The sequence below is a fragment of the Pituophis catenifer genome, unplaced genomic scaffold, assembly GCF_029215685.1.
Source record: "Pituophis catenifer annectens isolate HBS135680 unplaced genomic scaffold, rPitCat1.0.hap2 SCAF_4, whole genome shotgun sequence".
Classification (NCBI taxonomy): Eukaryota; Metazoa; Chordata; class Lepidosauria; order Squamata; family Colubridae; genus Pituophis; species Pituophis catenifer.
This window is the reverse complement of record NW_027256884.1, coordinates 15,287,042-15,302,041: the sequence shown is the minus strand read 5'-3', so window position 1 is coordinate 15,302,041 and position 15,000 is coordinate 15,287,042. Positions and strand designations below refer to the sequence as shown.

The window sequence follows — 15,000 nt, the reverse complement described above, 5'->3', positions numbered from 1 at the left end:
GAGGGCTTCTTGTTGCTTTCTGAGCATGGTCGTTTTCCTCGCAGACGTTTCATTACCAAACTAGGTAATATCATCAGTGCGCCTTGTTTCGGTAACGTTACCTAGATTAGGTAATTTAGGCATAGTTTCCAAAACATGTTTATGAAACTGAAGCGAGCTTGTTGTTTATTTATCCTTCTATCTGAAACAGGGGTCAGCAACCTGCGGCTCCAGAGCCACATGCGGCTCTTTGGGCCCTTTGCTGTGGCTCCCTGTCGGGTGATCCCACCACTGGCTGGCCCCGCCCCTCGCCCTCCCCTCCCAGTCACTCGCCTGGCCTGAGAAGGTAAGGGCGACGGCGGGGGATGGAGAAGCAGCCAGGGCAGAGACAGAGAGATACAGAGAGAGGGGGGAGAGAGACATAGAGAGGGGGGAGAGGGGAGGGAGGGGAGAGGGAGATATGTCAAAAGGGTTTTGTGGTTCCCGGTGTTTTTTAACAATTGGTTCTCTGCCCTAATGGCCAGCTGGGTAGGCGTGGCTAGGGGAGGTCATGTGACTGGTGGAAGTGAATGACATTGAGTTGGCCACACCCACCCAGGTTTTGTGGCTCCCGATGTTTTTTTTTCTGTGGGAAACGGGTCCAAATGGCTCTTTGAGTGCTTAAGGTTGCAGAACCTCTGACCTAGAAACTGAAAAGCACTACAGGTAGTTCTCAACTTACAACCATTCACTGAGTGACTCTTATGAAGTTACAATTGAACTGAAGTTACAATTGAACTTCAGCTGAGTTGAAGAAGACTCTTTAAAATGGATAGAGGAGAATATTTGTATGTCGAGGTTGACGCGAGGGCTTCTTGCTGCTTTCTGAGCTTGGTGGTTTTCTCTCAGACGTTTCATTACCAAACTAGGTAACATCATTAGTACACCTTGTTTGGGGAATATTACTTAGTTTGGGTAATGAAACGTCTGCGAGAAAACCACCAAGCTCAGAAAGCCCCAAGAACCCCTCACGTCAACCTTGACATACAAATATTCTCTTATCGGTTTAAAAAAAAAAACCGAATTAGCGGAGAAGGCGAAATTAACTGCTTTAATTAGAGATAAACTCTAGCTGGACTAGGCAGCTTTATAAGAGACTGGAAACCGTTTGTGGACCTTCTTCATCTTAAATATAATAACAGAGGGTTAACAGAGGGATTTGAAGATTAGTGTAATATTTAGCTCGACCTGTTGACTGCTTTTTCTTTTTTCTTTCATATATACGCATATGCGGTATATACCATGTTTCCCCGAAAATAAGACCCTATCCTATATTTTTTTGAACCCTGAAATAAGCGCTTGGCCTTATTGCCATGCTCTCAAAAGCCCGATTGGACTTATTATTAGAGGATGTCTTATTTTGGGGAAAACAAGGTAAGTATATTTATTTATTTATTTATTTATTGGTTCGATTTATATGCCGCCCTTCTCCAGAGACTCAGGGCGGCTTACAATGTGTTAAGCAATAGCCTTCATATTTTGTATATACCTGCTTAGTAGGGCTTTTGCCCCCCCACCCCCAAGCATTGTTCTTTTTTATACAAAGTCAGTTTATTGCCCCCACAATCCGGCTCCTCATTTTACCTACCTCGAAAGGATGGAAGGCTGAGTCAACCTTGAGCCTGGTGAGATTTGAACTTGCAGTAATTGCAGGCAGCTGGTGCTATTTAACAGCACTTTAGTCTGCTGCGCCACCAAGGCTCTTCATATAATATAAACACACACATACAGAATAATCTCTCTCTATCCTCCCCTCTCTATTTATCTAACTATCTAGCTATCACCTCTCTCTCTCATCTCTCTACACACCACACACACACACACACACACACACACACACACACATATATATCGTGTGTGTGTGTAAAAGGGGAGGAGAATTTATTGCTTTTTCTTTTCTTTCAGCACTCAGCCAGGTTGGATCTTACAAGTTAAATGTTAAATCCAATTGACCACTTTTTTTTTCTTTTTTGTACACTTTTTTTTCTTTTTCTTTTTTTTGTATGTTATTTTTTTCATTGTTGTTAGGGCTTGAACGTGTGTTTCTGTTTTGTTTCATTTTGTTTGTTTTACTGTTCTGGTATTTTATTCGCTATGACAGTGTTGGCAAACCTTTTCAGCACCAAGTGCCGAAACGGGAGCTCACGCCTGTGCCGGAAACCGGAAGAAGCAGGCTCCCGGTACGCATGCGCGCGCAAAGAAGATGAACTTCTGGTTTCCGGTGCGCATTCTGGTTTCTGGAGTGCATGTGCGCTCACATCTGTCCAGTGTGCATGCGCGTGCTGGAAACTGGAAGTTCAGCCGCCTGGTGTACATGTGCGTGCTGAGAAGAGACTTGGTTTCTGGCACGCGCATGCGCACCGCCCACCTGGTCTTCCAGTTTCTGGCATGCATGCGTGCGCAAAGACCAGCTGGACAGAGGGCATGTGCATGCCAGAAGTTTTCCTCTTTCCCCAAACAATTAGTCACATGGTCCAATCAAGATGTCATCCGGTTGCCTAGTAACTTCACTCCTCCTCTCTCTGGCCATCTCTGGGAATATCCTTGGGTTCCCAGGAGAAAATAATTTGTTTTGGCTACAAACCCCAGCTATCTCTATTCCTCCCTCCCTATCCCTCAGCTCCAATGTGGCAACACTGAAACCTCAAAATGGCTTCACTCAGGTCAGCCTGCTCACAGGTGCACACGTGAAGACCAGCTGCACACGTGTCATAGGTTCGCCATCTATGATAAAACAATTTTTTTAAAAAGAAAACCCCTCCAAGCTCAGAGAGCACCAAGGACTCCAAACTGCTTGATTTACGTGCAATCCCGAGGAATGATCGTGCATTCTTATTTCACATTTGTGAAATAGTTAGCGACTCAATGCATGTTATAATATCCAGGTGAACTCAAAAGACCTGGGACTTCTAGGTATAGGTAGTCCTCGACTTACGACAGCAATTGAACCCCCAATTTTCGTTGTTAAGCGAGATCATTGTTAAGTGCCGTTTGCCCTGTGTTACAACCTTTCCTGCCCCCGTTGTCAAACGAATCGCAATTGTTAAATGAGTACCATGATTGTTAAGTGAATCTGACTTCCTCACTGACTTTGCTTGTCCGAAGGTCGCAAAAGGGGATCATGTGACCCCAGGGCACTGCAGCTGTCCATGCCAGTTGCCACAAACGTCTGAATTTGGATCGCGCGATGGTCGTAGGTGTGAAAACTGGTCCTACGTCCCCTTGTTTTCAGTGCTGTTGTAATTTTGGTCACTCAACGAAACGGCTGTAAGTCGAGAACTGCCTGTGGTCCACTGTCCAAGTGTTAGGCTGACTCAGGAGTGCTTTAGCTTCAATAAGATAGCTCTACCTTTTAAGTCACGGCCTATTTTGCTTCAGGTGAAAGTCTCCACCTGGATTTCATAAATGATTTATGCAGAAAATCAGTCTTGGAAGTTGTCAGTGCCTGTTCTCTGCGAGTGAATTACCGTATCGATTTCTGGCTTCTTAGTTTCGTGTGTCAGATTTGAATGGAAATAGAATTATCACTTTTTTTTTCTTTCTCTCTCTCTCTCCTATGTCAGCCAATCAATGGGGGGGGGGAGCAAATCGCTTCCAGCTTTCCGCATTTTTTTTTTCCTTTTTAGGTACGATAACCAGAATTCATGTCACACAAAGCTTGTGAAGTTTGTAAAACTGATTCCTTGGGTTGTGCTGTGCAAATTGGCTGTATCGACAATCCCCTTGACCTCGTGATCCTCCTCCTTCAACCCTTTAATGCACAGGTTGAGGACGGATTACTTTTTGCCGTCACGATGGATCACTGTATATTCCCTGTTTCAGGGGTGAAATGCTCCCGGTTTGGACCAGATCGCCCGATCCGGTAGTGATGGTAGCAAAAATCCCTGCCCCCCCCATGCCCAGCTGAACCGCGCGATCATCAGAGGCTTTTTAAAAAAAATTTAAAAGCATTTTTTCTACATCCTCTTCGGCAGAAAAAATGCTTTTAAAAGTAAAAACAAAGCCTCTGATGATCGCGTGGCTCAGCTGGGATCTTCAAATGCTTTTAAAAGCCTCTGATGATCCCAGCTGAATTGCCTGATCAGTAGAGGCTTTTTTTCTTTTAAAAGCCTCTGCCGATCAGGCAGCTAAGCTGGGATCGTCAGAGCCTTTTGAAAGCATTTTTTTACAACTCTTCCCTGAAGAGGTTGTAGAAAAAATGGTTTTAAAAGTAAAAAAAAAAATGGCCACGCCCACCCAGTTATATTACCCCCCACACACCAAGCCACGCCCAAAGAACCGGTAGTAACAAATTTTAGATTTCACCACTGCCCTGTTTCCCCTAAAATAAGACATCCCCTGATAATAAGCCCAATCGGGCTTTTGAGCGCATGCACTAAAATAAGCACCCCCCTCCCCCAAAAAATAAGTCATCCCTGAAAATATTTAAACACATGTGCAGCCGGTCCCCGCCATTTCCTCTGGTTTCCTCCACGCCCCCAAAATAATAAGACCTCCCCAAAAATAAGGCCAAGCACTTATTTTGGGGTTCAAAAAAACTATAAGACAAGGTCTTATTTTCGGAGAAACACTTTAGGTAGTCCTTGACTTCCAGCGGTTTATTTAGTGACCAATTTCGAAGTGAAAACGGCAGTGAAAAGTGACTTCCGACCGTTTTTCACACTTAACGACCCTTGTAGCATCCCCACGGTCACGTGATCAAAATTCAAATGTTTGTTGACTGGTGTCAACCCTGAAGCTGACCTGAGTGAAGCCATTTTGAGGTTTCAGTGTTGCCACATTGGAGCTGAGGGGATAGGGAGGGAGGAATGGAGATAGCTGGAGTTGGTAGCCAAAACAAATTATTTTCTCCTGGGAACCAAGGACATTCTCAGAGGTGGCCGGAGAGAGGAGGAGTGAAGTTACTTGGCAACCGGACGACATCTTGATTGGACCATCTGACTGATTGGGGAAGGAGGAAAACTTCCACTTTCAATTAGGTGAAAACCATGGGAATAATCATAGTCCGTTTTCACCAGCCTGTGCCAATATGATATATCCAATAAAACTAATCTTTGAGGAATTTACCTGCCTCGGAGTTCTATTTACTATGGATGTATTACTTGGGACCCTGACAACTGATTCATATTTATGACAGTTTCAGTGTGCCGGGAATCATTTGATCCCCTATTGCCACCTCCTGACAAGCAAAGTCAGTGGGGAAAACCAGATTTGCTTAACAATCCTGTTACTAACTGAACAGCAGTGATTCACTTAACAATGGAGGCAGGCAAAATTAACTTAACTGTCTCACTTAGCAACAGAAATTTTGGACTCAATGGCGGTCGTAGGTTGAGAATTTACCTGTACACCAGTGGTGGGTTTCAAAAATTACTACCGGTTCTGTGGGTGTGGCTTGGTTGGCGTGGCATAGCTTGGTGGATGTGGCTTGGTGGGCGTGGCAGGGGAAGGGTACTGTAAAATCTCCCTTCCCACCCCACTCTAGGGGTAGGTTACTGCAAAATCCTCATTTCCTCCAGATCAGCTGGGACTCGGGAGGCAGAGAATAGATGGGGGCGGGGCCAGGCAGAATTTTTACTACCGGTTCTCGGAACTATTCAAAATTTCCGCTACCGGTTCTCCAGAACTGGTCAGAACCTCTGCTGAAACCCACCTCTGCTGTACACGTAGGACACCGTGTCCAAATTTGTCAACTTTAAAACTTCTGGACTTCAACAGTGTGGCTGGCTGAGGAATTCTGGGAGTTGATGTCCACAAGTCTTAGAGTTGCCAAGTTTGGAGACCTTTGACATAAGGCATCATAAGTGGCTATATAAAAACTAATAACCAAGTTCAATCCTGGTTAGTGATTGGATGGGGAAGTACCTGAGAAGTTCTCAGAAGACAGCAACGGAAACCTCATGGAAGTAAGACACTTGGAGACCACAACACTTGAGAAATTAGAGTTGTGTTTAATTTTGTGTTGCATCTTCAATCTGCTAGAAAGGAGGACAATTTGGCAGCAAAAAAAGAGGGAAAACTTTGGGGATTAAAAGTAACTTTACAGACCACAAGGAATGCTTTTTATAAAGGGCAAGAATCATTAAGCAATGCAGAGTTTTTTTCCCCCTGAAATGCTGAATCCCAAAAGCTCGTGCAGGATTTTCAATTAGAGAGAAATCTTATTAGTAATGTCCTTCAGAAAGTTATTTCTCTAAACTGTTGGTTTGCTCTTTGAGGAAAATACATAAGCATCTTGTTAAGTTACAAAGCGTTTAAAACCTAATTCTCCGTGGTCCAATGAATTTTATCTTCCACAGAACTGCATACTGCGTACAGATAGTTATGTTCCTTGCATTGGGAACATCTCAGCAGGATTAATAAAAACTTTTTCTGCCCTTTAGGGAAAACTCTGATTTTTGTTTTATTTTATTTTTTTGCCTAGAGGGAGAAAGAGTGAATTATTTGGTATGGCTAAAAATTGGGAATTTATTGATTTTTATCTTCTTTCCGGATCCTTTGTCTTAGGCTTTTATGCAAAAAAAAAAAAAAAAAAAAAAAAAAAATCCAATATAACACAAGGAAACTTAATGTGCCTATTTACTTATTTGAAAAGGCAGGTACTCAAATTTTATTGTAACATTTTATTGCATATCAGACCGATGACTATATTTTCATTATCTAGCTATCGTTAAACCTGAAAAGACACAGGGCAGATGAAATTTATATTTGCTATGGAGCCAATTACTGGTGACCTGTTTGCTAGGATAATATAGGTAGTCCTTGATTTACAACAATTTGTTTAGTGACCATTTAGAGTTACAATGGCATTTGAAAAAAGTGATTTATGACCGCTTTTTACACTTACAACCGGATCGTTGAGGTGTCTCCGTGGTCACGTAATCAAAATTCAGAAGCAAGATTGGCCAAGATATCCCCCCAAAATGCACCAAATTGCTGGAAATGCAATCAACATGGGACATATTTCCACATATGGTGGACATGCCCCAAAGCAAAGGCATATTGGTTAAAAATCCAAAAATGGTTAGAGGAAATGACAGGGGAAAAAAATTGCTATGAAACCCGAACTATTTTTATTGAGAATTATAAAAGAGAAGATTAGGAAAGAAATTTATTACCTTATACTTCACATAATTACGGCTGCCAGAATTTCATTTGCACAAAATTGGAAACAAAGATTTGCTCCATCAAATACGATGATCATAAAAAAAGGTGCTAGAATGTGCAAAAGCAGATAAATTAACAATGGAATTAAAAGGCCAAGAGGAAACGATTTATTATGAGACATGGAATAGATGGTATAACTGGTTGGAGAAACAATCCAAAATTAATGTATAAACATAAGAGAAGATTGTGTAATAGATAGATATAAATTGTAGTGAATATAGAAATTAGTAAGTAATACATAAAATGTATGTGTGTATTTATTTATTTATTTTATTTATTTATTATATTTCTATACCGCCTTTCTCCCATAGGACTCAAGGCGGTGTACAGTCAAGAAAAATATAGATACACAAACATCATAAAATTGCTAATTAAAATTATTATTATGTGTATATAGTTGATTATAGATATTATTACAGATGCCGGTATCGGAAAGCTGTAAAAATGTAACAAGAATGTTAAAGATGTAAATGTTGAATAAAAATTATTTAAAAAAAAAAAATCAGAAGCATCCCCATGGCCATATGGTCAAAATTCAGACATTTGGCAACTGACTCATAGTTACGACGATTGCAGTATCCCGGGAGAGTCATGTAATCACCTTTGGCGACCTTCTGACAAGCAAAGTCAAGGAGGAAATCAAACTCGCTTAACAACAGGGATCTTAGTAACTTTAAGATATGTGGACTTCAACTCCCAGAATCCCTCAGCTAGTCATGCTGACTAAGGAATTCTGGGAGTTGAAGTTCACAAGTCTTAGGTTGGCAGGTTTACCATTTCAGACAAATGGTTGTTCAGTCTCCTCTTAAAAACCTTCAGTGATGGAGTCTCCACAACTTCTGAAGGAAAAGCCATTCCACCGGTTAACTGTTCTGTCAGAAAAATTATGATTATTTCTAGATTGCTTCTTTCCTGGATTGGATTGGATTGGATTGGATTGGATTGGATTGGAATGGAATGGAATGGAATGGAATGGAATGGAATGGAATAGTTGGAAGGGACATTGGAGGTCTTCTAGTCCAACCCCCTGCTTAGGCAGGAAACCCTACATCACTTTGGACAAATGGTTATCCAACATCTTCTTAAAAACGTCCAGTGTTGGAGCATTCACAACTTCTGGAGGCAAGTTGTTCCACTGATTAATTGTTCTAACTGTCAGGAAATTTCTCCTTAGTTCTAAGTTGCTTCTCTCCTTCATTAGTTTCCATCCATTGCTTCTTGTCCTGCCTTCAGGTGTTTTGGAGAATAGCTTGACTCCCTCTTCTTTGTGGCAGCCCCTTAGATATTGGAAGACTGCTATCATGTCTCCCCTAGTCCTTCTTTTCATCAAACTACAGTGGTCTAAGCACCCTGTTATTAACACAGCTGCCTGCAATTACTGCTGGTTCGAATCTCTCCAAGGCTCAAGGTTGACTCAGCCTTCCATCCTTTCTAAGGTAGGTGAAATGAGGACCCAGTTTGTGGGGGCAATAAGCTGACTTTGTATAAAATATACAAAAGTATGAAGACTATTGCTTAACGCATTGTAAGCCGCCCTGAGTCTCCGGAGAAGGGCGGCATATAAATCAAATTAAAAAAAAAAAAAAACTAGACATACGAAGTTCCAGCAACTGTTCTTCATATGTTTTAGCCTCCAGTCCCCTCATCATCTTTGTTGTTCTTCTCTGCACTCTTTCTAGCGTCTCAACATCTTTTTTTATATCGTGGCGACCAAAACTGGATAGTTTTGGATTACCGTATTTTTCGGAGTGTAAGACGCACCAGACACACCTACTGTTTTTGGTGAGGAAAACAAGAAAAAGAAATCTGCCTCCGAGCAATTTTGCCTCGTTGTAGCAAACAACAAACAGCCTGCTTTACTTTCATTTTCGTTTTCAGCATAGTTTGATTAGCACAAGGAAAAAAAAAAATGCTCCAGCAATTTACCTCCTTGCAACAAGCTGAAGAGGCCCCCGCAAAACAGCTGAGAGTCGGGAGGCCGATCCAATCAACTTGTGCTAATTAGGTTGTGCTGAAGCTGAAAGGAGGTTTCTTCTTGCTGCTTGCTGCAAGGAGGTAACTGCTGAGAGGCAGAGGCCAAAGGGTGGGGGCCAGTGGATGGGTGGGGCTACATTCGGTGTATAAGAAGCACCTAAATTTTCACCTCCTTTTAGGGGGAAAAAAGGTGTGTCTTATACTCTGAAAAATATGGTAGTTTCCGTCCATTGCTTCTTGTCCTGGATATTGGATATTGGAGCATAAGCGACATGGAAATGGGTCGTGCCATTGCAAATGTTAGCTTCATAGTGTTGATTTCTGACTTTATATTGAGTGGGAAGACTTAAAAGGACTTGGGGGGGGGGGCTAATTTCTGTAGATATATGTTTGAATAAAACAAAGGCTTTAGCTTGATTAGGAACTTAGTTTATAAATTCCAGAATATGTGAAGCCTTGTTTGCCTATTAGGGATTGAATATTGAAATCCCAATCGGACCTCTCCGCTGAGTTATGGAGATTCAAGCAATGGAATGGGGTCCACAATACAGATAGCCCTCAACTTACGACAGTTTATTTAGTGACCATTCAAAGTTACAGCGGCACTGAAAGCAGTGACTTGTGACCATTTTTCACACTTACGACCTCTGTAGCATCCCCACGGTCCAAATCCAGATGCTTGGCAACTGGTTCATACTTATAACCGTTCCTCTGTACCGTGATCCCCTTTTGCAATTTTTTTTTTCACAAGCAAAATCAAGGAGGAAGCCAGATACACTTAACAAACGGGTTACCGGCTGATCGACTGCAGTGATTCACTGAACGACCGGTGGCCAGAAAGGTCGTAAAATGGGACAAAATTCACTTTACACAAGTTTCTCTTAATAACGGAAATTTTTGGGCTCCATTGCGGTCCTAAGTTGAGGACTGTCTGCTCTTTGCCTGTGTCTGTGTGCTGCTATTATGTGCTTGGATCAGTGGTGAAATCTAAAATTTGTTACTACTGGTTCTGTGGGCGTGGCTTGGTGGGGGGGTAATATGACGGTGGGCGTGGCCATTTTTTTTTTTAACTTTTAAAACCATTTTTTCTACAACCTCTTCGGTGAAGAGGTTGTAAAAAAATGCTTTCAAAAGGCTCTGATGATCCCAGCTGAGTTGCCTGATCGGCAGAGGCTTTTTTTCTTTTAAATGCCTCTGCTGATCAGGCAACTCAGCTTGGATTGTCAGAGGCATTTAAAATAAAAAAAGGGTTTTTTTCTTTTAAAAGCCTTTGAGGATCCCAGCTGAGCCGCGCGATCATCAGAGGCTTTTTTTTTTACTTTTAAAAGCATTTTTTTGGCTGAAGAGATTGTAGAAAAAATGCTTTTAAAAGTAAAAAAAAGCCTCTGATGATTGTGCGGCTCAGCTGGGCATGGGGGGGGGACAGGGATTTTTGCTACCGGTTCTCTGAACCACCCGCCTCCATCGCTACCGGATCGGGCGATCCGGTCCGAACCGGGAGCATTTCACCCCTGGTGCTCGGATACAATACCCACAAAGTGCTTTGGACAGGAATGTCCCATGCTCCTTAAAAATATGAAGTTCCTCTTTTGGAACTCTGTTTCCTGAAGCCTTTGAATGTGGAAATCCTATTTATCTCTCATGGGTAGATACTATTGTCCTTGGCAAATTCTGAAGGTTGCTAATTTTTTAATGAATTTCTTTACCGGCCCTAGAGAGCCTTCCGAAAATAAAGACTGCATATCCTTCCAGCCCTACCAAATAGGCTGATTGTTTAATCCAGTGGTCACCAACTGGTGGTCCGTGGAACACTGGTGGTCCGTGAGAAAATTTGGATGGTCCACAGAAAAGTTATTTGCATTTGTTATGTTGCACTAAATCAGGGTGTCAGCACTCCAAACTACATTCGTTCCAGTGCTGACATGAGGAGAAGAGGGAGCAGCTAGCAAGAGGATGCTTGACTTTTCACCTACTTATTTTCCCTGAAGATAATATCCCCTAGGAGATGGGTTGGGAGGGGGGGACATTCCTGGGAGCTGAAGTAGTAGATATGGGGAGAGTGATTTGGAAGATGGCCAATGAGACGCAGAGAATTGGGGAACGGAAAGGGAAGGTTTGGGGTCAGGAAGTCAGTGTTGGCTATGACATAATTGGGGACAGATTGTCGTGCTTAATAAATGAAAGATTTCATCAAAGACTATTTGTTTGGAAATGCAATTTATTTGATGACGACATCGAAACCTGACACAGGGGTCCTCAAACTACGGCCCCTGGGCCGGATACATGCAATGAATGTTTGTGTTGCTGCAGAGGGTCTCCCCCTTTGATGTCTTTTTGTGTGGGTCGGAGGAGGGCAGAAATTCCGACAGGGTCTGCTTCAGCCTCCTGGTGCGGGGCTTTGGGCAAAGGCTGGAGGGAAGCGCTGCTGATGACGAAGAGCCAGAGGGCCTTGTTCCAGTGGGACAGCATCATGGCCTGGAATTGGCTGACCATCTCAGCCTGCTGAGCCTCCAGGCACCGGTACCTGGCCTTGCACTCCCGCAGGTCTTCCCTCTGCTTGGAAAGCCTATGCTCATAGTCCTCAGTGAGGTGCTTCTGCTGAACCTCCTTCTTGGTCATATCCAATTTGAACTGAGCCAGCTGTTTTGCCAACTCTTTCTCATGATGGCTGCTTTGCTCCAACAACTGCTGCCTGTTGGGGCCCTAAGGAGCTCGGGCGGGGAGGCGAGTAGTGGTTGGCAGGGCCAGGGGCGAGTAGAGGCCGGTGACGCGCCCCTCACCGTGTTGGCCATGCCCACCCTGTCACATGACAACCTAGCCACGCCCGACTGTTCATTAGGCAGATCATATTAGTGGTCCGCAGGATTTAAAATTATGAATTTGGTGGTCCCTGATGTCCGAAAGATTGGTGACCCCTGGTTTAATCCACAGTTGTGAAGTTTATTGTTGCAGCCCGATCAAAGGTGTTTGTGAAGAGGAGCAACCAAGACAATTAGGGGACTGGAGGCTAAAACATATGAAGAACGGTTGCAGGCACTGGGCATGGCTACTCTAGTGAAGAGAAGGACCAGGGGAGACAAATATGTTCCAATATTTAAAGGGCTGTCACAGACAGGAGAGTGTCAATTTATTTTGCAAAGTACCTGAAGGCCAGACAAGGAATAATGGATGGAAACTGATCAAGGAGAGATTCAACCTAGAAATAAGGAGAAATTTTCTGACAGTGAGAGCAATCAACCAATGCAGGGGTCAGCAACCCGTGGCTCTGGAGCCACATGTGGCCCTTTCATCCCTCTGCTGTGGCTCCTTGTCGCCAGCTGGCTCCACAATTGATAGGGCTTTCGGTTAGGACAGGTAGAGGAAAAAGGACACCGCGCTAGGAGGATACTCTATGGTGGGGGAACCGGACTTCCAGTAAGCTCCAGAATTGAACGGGGGGCTTCCGGTTAGGACCTTTGTGGCTCTTTGAGTGTTTAAGGTTGCCGACCCCTGAACCAGTGGAACAGCTTGCCTTCAGATGTTGTGGGAGCTTTATCATTGGAAGCTTTCAAGAAGAGCCTGGACTGCCATCTGTCAGAAATGGTGTAGGGTCTCCTGCTTGGAGTTGGAGTAGATGACCTACAAGCTCCCTTCCAACTCTGTTACTCTGTGTGTCCTGTGTGCATTTTCGTTTCCTTTTCGCTTATATATATAATCGGCTTGGACTTGTTTGAGAAGGTGGGTACCATTCGAAGTGGGAAGAGCTTCCCTGGTGGTGAGTAAGAAGGCAAGTTGCAGAGTGGATACTAACATTGTAAGCCTGGCCAGGGGAAAAGCTTGTTTCCAGCTTGTAGGATCATTGTTCCTTGAATGCCAAATGTAAATCGTTTGCTTTTATTCCCTCCAAGCAAAAGTTTTAACTGTTAACACTTCCTTTCTCCTAAGGTTCGACATCCTGTCATCTGTGCCAACAACCACGTCTTTTGCTCCATTTGCATTGAAGTGTGGCTGAAGAACAACAGCCAGTGTCCTGCTTGTAGGATACCCATCACCCCTGACAATCCTTGCAAAGAGGTCCTAGGTAAAGTAACTCTCTTTCCCCTTAAATACGTACAGTGTTCTTTTATACCCTGATGTGGACAGTCCTCCGCTAACGACCACAATTGAGCTCAACGTTGTTGTGGCCCGTCAGCGGCCTGTGTGGATTGTAGCTGATTCAGACAGCGAGGAGACTGGTGTGGTGCTGCGCCAGAAGCCTGTGCAGCTGGCACTCGAGTCAGACAATGAGGAGGCTGGAGAAGATGTGGGGCCAGAGACGGGGATTCAGCCAGGGCCTTCAGAACCTCCAGAAGCTCCTTTAAGTGAAGAGGACGAAGAGGAGGAGCCTGTTCTCGATGCACGGGCGCGCAGAGCTGCCAAAAGGCAGGAGTGGCTCCTCAGGAGGAGGTCTCCTCGAGAGTAAGGCTTGGGGCTAATTGGCCACTCCCTTAGCCTATTTAAGGAAGAACGCCGACTGAAGCAATTTGTAGGGAACAACTTTAGTTCATTCTCCTTCGTGTCTGGATTCTCATCAAATTGCTTCTGGGCTTTCTGCCAACCTTAGTAAGATTGTGATTACTTTATCTTTGGTTTCTTGTAGGCTGTTAAGAAAGTTTATTAACAGCCTTTGTTTGGAAAAGATGGAGTTATTTTAGTAAATTTAAGTTTTGTACAGACTTTGTGTGTGCTGTGTTCTTTGGGGTCCATAGTTGGGGCAGAACAAACGTTTACGTTGCTCGGTGAGAAATTTGTGAAGGGAGTTTTGCCCCATTGTACGATTTGTCTTGTCACGTTTGTTAAGGGAATAAATGCCGTTGTCAAATTAGTCATGCTGTTGGTCAGCGGATCTGGTTTCCCCCGTGGACTTTGCTTGTCAGAAGGTCGCAAAAGGGGATCACGTGACCGCGGGACACTGCCTGGCGCCCTCATAAATGTGAGTCAGTTGTCAAGCATCCAAATGTAAATCACGTGACCACAGGGATGCGGCAACGGTCATAAGTGTGAAGACTTAAGTCACTTTTTGCAGTTCCATTGTAACTTTGGTCACTAAGGGAACTGTTGTAAATCGAGGACTGCCTGTACAGAGTGATAAAGCTAATCTTTTGTTCCTTGATGGGGAGAGGCCCTTTTGCTTGAGATCAGAAGGAAAAAAATGAGTGAATCCTCTTATTTATTGATTTGCTAGATAGTTACTGTGTTTCCCCCAAATTAAGGCATGTCCGGATAATAAGCCCAATCGGGCTTTTCAGTGCATGCAATAATATAAGCCACCCCCTGCAAAATAAGCCCCCCCACCAACTACTTACACGCACGCACAGCCGGTCCCGACATTTCCTCTGGTTGCTTGCCGCGCAACCAAAATGAGTTGAGGCGAAGCTGAAGGGGGGAGAAAGGGGGGGGACATACCCTCACCTCCCTGTTCTTCGTGCCGGCCGAGTGGCCCAACATGTCCCACTGCACCCCAATGGCAACAACAGCCTGGCTGCTTCCCTTCCCTGCCATCTCTTTATCGAGAGGGGTGGCAGGTGGGGCGGGGGATAAACAAGATGCATGGAGCGAGACATGGCTCACCTTGCCATCTCTTCTCCCCCCCCCTCACCGGGCATGGCAGGGCTCCTGCCTCTTGCTTAGCCACCCTCCCCCTTTAGGGATGCAATTTGGAGGTGGCAGGTGGGGCGGGCGAGAAGCGGGACACAGGTCTTACCTTTCAAACTCTGTCGCTTTCCTCGCCGTTGTGTCCAGGGAAACACGCTGTAAAAGAAAACCTTCTCACGAGTTCAATCAAACTTTGTTTGATTGATTTAAAAAAGTTGCCACTTTTTT

At 44.1% G+C, this 15,000-nt stretch overlaps 1 protein-coding gene across 1 annotated transcript in view; it reads left to right on the top strand.

The window, feature by feature from the left end:
* Positions 1-15,000, top strand: part of OBI1 (ORC ubiquitin ligase 1) — a 45,999-nt gene that overhangs the window by 8,767 nt on the left and 22,232 nt on the right. The window contains exon 2 of the mRNA XM_070943115.1: positions 13,084-13,219. Within this exon, the coding sequence (XP_070799216.1) occupies positions 13,084-13,219 (136 nt within the window). The remainder of the gene's footprint in view (positions 1-13,083; positions 13,220-15,000) is intronic.